The following is a 7,137-nucleotide window of genomic DNA, read 5'->3' as shown; positions in this document are numbered from 1 at the left end:
AGATGGTACATCCAGAAGGTAGCTCATCCCACCACCAATCTCAGACACTTAGAATGACATGAAACATTACCTGGAAGTCACCTCTCTCTGTTAATTATACAGAAAGCCTTGAAAATCACCTTTGGGAAGGCTCCCAACTTTTCAATGGGCAAGAATGTGTGTGATAAACATCACCTTAAATATTAATGTTATCCTATCTATAGGATAGTTTTCCAGAGGTTTGGGCTTCATTGGGTAATCTAACAATTTTGAGGAAGTATTTCACACCACGGGTGATATTGGGTAGGGTGTGGCTGCAGGCTCTACTCTTCCTTCTGAGAGGTTGCAGCAGCTGGAGGTATGATAAAGATGCAAGCATTCAGTCCCTGGTGGGTTAGAGCTCCTTATACCAGACAAGGTTTTGAGAACTGAGGAATGAGTGTTGATGCCTCTGGTGGCATGTACCTATTAGGAAAACTAATTTGCAACTTCAGGTGTTCCAAGTTGTCTGAAGTGCTGGCTATATAGATTGCTATAAACTAATGGTATACCTAATAGCTGAGGCACAAATAACCACTGGTCAGTGTGGGAAGACTTGGTTACTCAGAGGTTTTTTGGGATGCTCAAGAACCACAGTATCCATGGAATTTGGTTAGGATTCCCATGCAGATCTCCTTGACTGTGGATGTTGCTGCATCCCAAATCACRGGGACGATCTGATGGTGGAGAAAACAAAAATCAAACTGGTCTCCTGAAATGCAGAGAACAGAAGAGAAAATACGGACCTACTCACAACTAAGAATTAGTTGTCACTTGACCACTTAGAAGTTAGCCACTTAATTGGAGGTTGCAGTTAAGACACCTCCAAAAGACACTTCTTTTAGAACCGAATTAATTTCTCTTCTCCTCCTTGTCTGCAGGAGCAGCCCAGAGAGCTAGATTAGACTACACATCTAGATCATAAGAGGAGCTTGGACACCTGCTTCACAGATAGATATCTTTGGGCAGATTCATCTTCCCTACTATAGGAATTTAAAAGCACAGTTGTCAGTTCATGGAGTTCAAGGAATATTTGAAAATTTCCAAATTTTTCCTCCTCAGCTGAAGCCTTGGAGGGCTCTCCTGTTGACAGCATAAATGGCATTAGATACTTCATGCTTAAGCAATAAAGCTCCATATTTGATTAGATGATTTTTTTTCTTTTTAGAGAAACTAATGATGGCTTGACTGGCTCTCCATTGACTATGATGGGAGCTCAAACACCAAGCTCACATGTGAAAACTCAGAAGCGAGACACTTGCAGTGAGGTGTCTTTGCCTGGTGAGAAGAATCCCACCAGGGGGATTCCCACCAGAATCCAGAGCAGTCCATTGCACTGAACATTAGATAGCCATAGTGTTGAAGTCTCTATGTAGGGCTGTCATTTAGGCTCCCATTAAAGTAAGAGGAAAAATGCACAACTCCTATGTTTGAGAGATCTCCTTTAGGTGGTGCTGACCAGCACCTAAGACATGCCTCTCTTTCTTTCCCATTACTCTAAAGAGCATTTGGTCTTGCTTGGAAGTAGCTGTCTGCTTTGCAGTTGTCTATTTTTGGACAGAATAATGCCACTGAGAATTAGGAGAAAATTAGGAAGGCCAAAATCCCTCCTTCACTCTCATCTGTAAATCCACACTGTCCATCAGTTCATAGCACTTGGAGCCATCACTAATTGTTTGCTGAGATCACTGTTGATCAGCCAGAACACTACCGAGTCTTTTTCCAGATACCTTACTTTGAGTATGATCTGAAGATCTTTTTGTTCTGTGCTTATAGAACACTTAACATTTCTTATTGGAATACAAAGAATGGCTCGTATTGATGTTTAATGGTCTGTCTATTTTATTCAAGCAGATAAYGAGTAAGCCCAGGCAATGGCTGAAGAAAATCACATGGTACTAACTAGATTTATGCTTGTTGGATTGTCTGATCTTCCAGAGATGCTGGTCCCACTTCTTCTCCTATTTTTATTTATCTACATGATCACCATCCTGGGGAATTTTGAGGTGGTCATGATAATTAGGGTTGACACACAGCTGCACACACCAAAGTACTTCTTTCTCAGCAACCTCTCATTTCTAGATGCTTGCTTCTCCTCTACAGTAGTTCCCAATATGCTGGCAAATTTCCTAGCAGAGAAAAAAGATATTTCTTATAGCCAATGCCTACACAGCATCTGATACACATGCTGAGGTTGAAGTTCTGCAACTCCAGTGTCATCCATCAGTTCTCCTGTGAAATCACCGCCCTTCAAAAACTCTCCTGCTGTATCTAAGGCTGGAATAAATCTGAAAGCCAATTCAGTAATATTAATTACAGTATAATTAAGTGAATGGTACTAAATACAGTGAAGCCTTAATTAAGTTTATTCCAAATGAGCACAACTGTTAAGCACGTACTTAAGCTTTAGGCAAGGGATGTTTCGTAGCTGGATGCCCATGAAGAAGGCAACCTTAAATGAATGAAGCTTCTGTAATGACCTTTAGGTAAAATAAGCATGATTTATTAGAGAAATATAATTCACTGCTTTGTACACTTGACTCCTCTTGTTATACTGAAGTCCACCTTAATTCATGCTTGGTACAGTTAGTTTGGGTTGGATTCAGTAGGACTTGCCCTCTGAAAGGACCTCTTTTYAGCCTCCATGAAGTTCTTGGTCATATGGTAAACAGGATACAATTACAGTGGTGATCCCCAGACATAAATGATCAGTTTGAGAAATTAGTGTCTTTTAAGTCAGAGCTGTAGAAGCTATTACACATTAAGGGGAGAGATTGATTTGAAGGGGCATATGCGCACTGGAAGTCATCTGGTTACCCCACGCATACTTCCACTTACCTTAACATGTCTAAGATTCTATACAAGTTCAAGTGAAACTCTAAACTTAGGCAGTCCAGAAGAGGAGAATAAATTCTAAACCTCAGCATCCAAGTCAAGTTTATATGGAATAGTCATATGGCTTCTTTCTCACCTGCGGCTTCACAGCATGAAGATTTTATTTTTATCCCCCATCAGAACTAAGCAAAGAAAGGTTAATGAGCCCTTTTTGTRTAATTAGCTGTTGAGGATAAGACCTAAGTCTATACTTCCTCCAGACTTGGAGAGTTTCTAATGATCCCCTCTGTGACCAGCTTGAAACTCTTTGCTGAGCTATGCTTTACTTCAGGGATTCTGTCCATGAGGGCCAAACAAGTAAATGTACAGAAGCTGTCTGCTTACRCAAGCCCTTTGGGGCAAAGTCAACCATTCTGGCCAAAAGGTTGGTGCGATTCACTGCTGCTTCTTGCTGCTGGAGCCGAAATAATGATTTTCTTTCTTTTCAGGTATCAGCTTGCAAACTTCCACTTCTCTCCTCACGTTACATTAGAATCATTTTAAAAATGGAGATAAAATGGATCACATTTCTTCTTTCTATCTTAGGATGCTGCATACATATTGTATGCAATTCAGAGCAGATTCTGAAAGACTCATCCAGATGCTAGGTAGGACTACAGTATTATACAGAGAGAGAAGGATTCTAGGCATACACTTCAACTCTAGAATAAGATTTGACTGTACAGTCTTCAAGCTTGAAAATTTATTGTTTCAGAACAAAAGCTTATTATTGCAATACATCTGCGCTGTATATTTTCCATATGACTGAAATTCTTATTCTAATTACTAGGCATCGCTTCCAGACTTTAAATAGGTGTCACCAGCTCATTATGATAATGCCTCTGTGAAAGCATTTGAATAGCTGGTCTCCTGTCCTGAACTGAGTATGCAGACTGAGCAGAGAAGACAGAGGGAAGACACAAGAGCAGGACTACTCTAAGGATCCAGGGTCACGCTGGAAAGCTGCAGCCTTGCCAGGAGCATTACAGAGGTCTGAGCCTGCAAGGAAGCCTCCATGACTCTTGCCAGTAGGACCCTGGAAATTTTTTTCTGGACAGAATAAAAATGTGCTTCAGCAACGAGAACAACTTTCCACTTCTGCCCATGCTGCAATATTATTTATTGTTTGCGGAAGAAAAGACCTTGGTCCCAGCATTAGGGTTGGGTACACCTAGAATAGTAATAATGAGAAGGAGGAGAATGATCTGTCATGGATCTTTCCATATGATGAGGATGCTCAAGTTCCCTCAGAAAAATGTGTTCATTGAGTGGTGGAAGTGACGAACAGCTGCAGCATAAAACCAAGAAACATCCTACCAGCCATTTGTGATATGCCRGAGCCTCATGAAGAGATTTGTAAAGTGAAAACAACGTCTGTTGTGCAACTTGAAGTCAAATCTAGTTTCATATAGAAGTGGAGTGCCATGACGTACCTCAAACCTGGAAGAGCCACACTGATGGGTACTGCTGAAACTCTAAGGATGACAACTAACTTACAGATTCACTGATGCGCCTTGTACCTGAGCAAAACTACTGAGCACTCCCCACTGCCTCCTCCCACACTTTAGGACACTGTTGTAGAAAGACACAGCAACAGCATGCTATATTTCAGGAGCTCCTAATCATGCCTTAACAAAAGCTATAACAAATGTCTTTGAAAAGCAGAAGACAGCTGAGTGCCTGGGAGATGCCTTGATATACTGCAAAAATAGTATGTACTTTCCTCCTGTGGAAAAAGGGGAACTGCAGGGATGATTCAGGTGGAAAAAAATTGACTCATGTGGTGGCACACAGATTTGCTTCAGGTACCTCTGCATTTAGGTCCACTCTTCCCCTCTCTGTTTTCCCATTATTTGTCTTGAGTACCATATCATCACCCTCTATCAGCTGCTTGGCTTGCAGCCAAATTCCAGTTCCTGAAAGGCTTTAGAGGAGTTTTTCTGCCAGTGGGGATTTGCTGAGAACCTAACCACAGTTAGATGCTATCTAAAGCATCAAAGCTTTGTACTTTTTAGTGGATAGTCTAAATAAAGAACTCTGATTGTGGCATCATACGTAACCTGTGCAATTGCTATCTCTTGTTTCACACTGTTTTCCTCATTCCAACAGGTATACTATCATGAAATATGATAAATATGGCTAAAGGCAATAACACCATGGTGACGCAGTTCATCCTGCTAGGACTGACAGACAAGCCAGAGCTGCAACTTCCTCTCTTCGTCATCTTCTTAATGATTTATCTCRTCACCCTGATAGGCAATCTTGGGATGGTGACCCTGATCAGGATAACCCCCCAGCTGCACACTCCCATGTACTTCTTCCTCTGCAATTTGTCTGTTGTTGATCTTTGCTATTCCTCTGTCTTTTCTCCGAGGATGCTAATTGGCTTCTTAGTGGAAAACAAAGCCATTCCTTACTCAGCATGCTTTGCCCAGCATTTCTCTTTCCTTGCGTTTGTGACTACAGAAGTGTTCTTGCTGGCTGTGATGGCATATGACCGCTACATGGCTATTTGTGTCCCACTTCTCTATACTATGTCTATGTCCAAGAGAGTCTGTATTCAGCTGGTGGCCGGGTCATACCTGGGGGGGGTTTTGAACTCTCTAACGCAAACATGTTGCTTGCTGCAGCTTCCATTCTGTGGGCCTAATGTAATCAACCATTACTTTTGTGACACTAACCCTCTGCTGAAACTCACCTGCTCTGATGGCCATATCAATGAGATTTTACTTGTAACTTTCAATGGGGCCATTTCTATGTCTGTGCTGCTCATCATCATCCTCTCATACATGCGCATCCTCTTCTGCATCCTGAGGATTAGGTCTGCTGAAGGAAGGCACAAGGCCTTCTCCACCTGTGCCTCCCACCTTATGACTGTTACCTTGTTCTATGTGCCTGCAGGACTGAGCCACATGCAGCCGGGCTCCAAGTACTCATTGGAAATGGAGAAAGTCACTGCTATATTTTATACCATTATAGTTCCCATGCTCAACCCTTTGATCTACAGCCTGAGGAACAAGGAGGTGAAGGAAGCACTTAGGAAAGCAACGGCAAATTACWTATTTGTGAGTTAACCTGCTGACTGAACTGACTCCAAACAGCTGATAAGACTATTTAAGAGTAGTGTGAGTTTTATGCCAGCCATCTGAAGTTGTAAGGAATTACATATATTTACAGAAATGCAGAAAATTAGAACCATGCCTTAAAATCTATCGAGACAGAATGTTACCTAACATCCTGTAATTAGGAGCTTCTGTGATAGACATTTCCTTGTCATCTCTAGATTTATTTTGTGAAATGTCTTGCAATATCACAGGAGGTAGTAAAAATAAACTCATAAGAAATTTCCCTCTTATGCTTGGTTTCTTAAGAAGTTGCAATAATTCAAGCAGTGATTCCTCCAGGAGGAAGTTCAAGGAGAACTGGAGACTGCAGGAGGTATATACAGAAAACTTACTTTGGACAAACAAGAGGAAAATCTCATGTGATTCGAGGAGGATGTGCTCATGGAAAGTAAGAAAGGCAGGAGGAGCAGAGCRTGCTGAGTTGACAGAAAATGAGATCAGTAAGTCCATATCTTGTGATTCAGAAGCATGAAGATGCTGAACAGTTGAGCTCATCACAGTTGAGAAGTCAAACCAGCAGAGCCTGGAGGCAGCATAGCTATGTCTGGGCCAAAAAGTCACTGCTGCATTGCCTCCAGACCTGGAATGGGCCTCCACCCAAGCAGCTGGGATATCTTCCTGCAGAACCCCCAGGCGCTTTTGTCCCTGGGGCCTGCACATCCAGCTCTAGCTTGTCTCTGCCTCTACCTGACTGCATAGCCATGCCCTCAAGCACCAAGATGCATTTCCTGTTATACCTGATTCCAGACAGCTGCACAGCTGAGAAGGTACCACCAAGGGATGCTACAGAATCTCATGCTCTTTGAAGCAAAGGTGAGGGATTGCAGGTTTTTAAGAGATCTTTGTCAGCAAGAGTTAGGATACCAAGTCTCTAGAGAGAAGGTGGGTCTTTTAGTCACTTAGTGTTAATATCTATTCATAGATGACTACATCCGAATTAGTCTACAGATTTTTGGTGGGGAGAGGGACAGGATAAAAGAGGGAAATAATTTCTGGAKTGCGACTTATTTTAGATGGCCATAGAAATTGTGATCTAAACACACCCACCAAATTGGTTATACCAATGATGCAAGCTGTTTACTCAGTTTTGAAAGTCTACATTGTGGATGCCTGGCATTGA

General features: G+C 42.0%; 1 protein-coding gene across 1 annotated transcript; it reads left to right on the top strand.

Moving 5' to 3' along the window:
* The first annotated feature begins 2,990 nt into the window (after positions 1–2,990).
* LOC112978030 (olfactory receptor-like protein COR8) lies at positions 2,991–5,966 on the top strand. The gene is made up of 2 exons (XM_026091061.1): positions 2,991–3,007; positions 5,018–5,966. The coding sequence occupies exon 2, from the start codon at positions 5,019–5,021 to the stop codon at positions 5,964–5,966; it is 948 nt and encodes a 315-aa protein (XP_025946846.1). The 5' UTR covers positions 2,991–3,007; position 5,018.
* The last annotated feature ends 1,171 nt before the right edge of the window (positions 5,967–7,137 follow it).

This window comes from Apteryx rowi, unplaced genomic scaffold (assembly GCF_003343035.1).
Source record: "Apteryx rowi isolate R43461 unplaced genomic scaffold, aptRow1 scaffold_897, whole genome shotgun sequence".
In the NCBI taxonomy this organism is placed as follows: domain Eukaryota; kingdom Metazoa; phylum Chordata; class Aves; order Apterygiformes; family Apterygidae; genus Apteryx; species Apteryx rowi.
The sequence above is the reverse complement of the archived record's forward strand: the minus strand, read 5'-3'. Positions and strand labels throughout refer to the sequence as shown.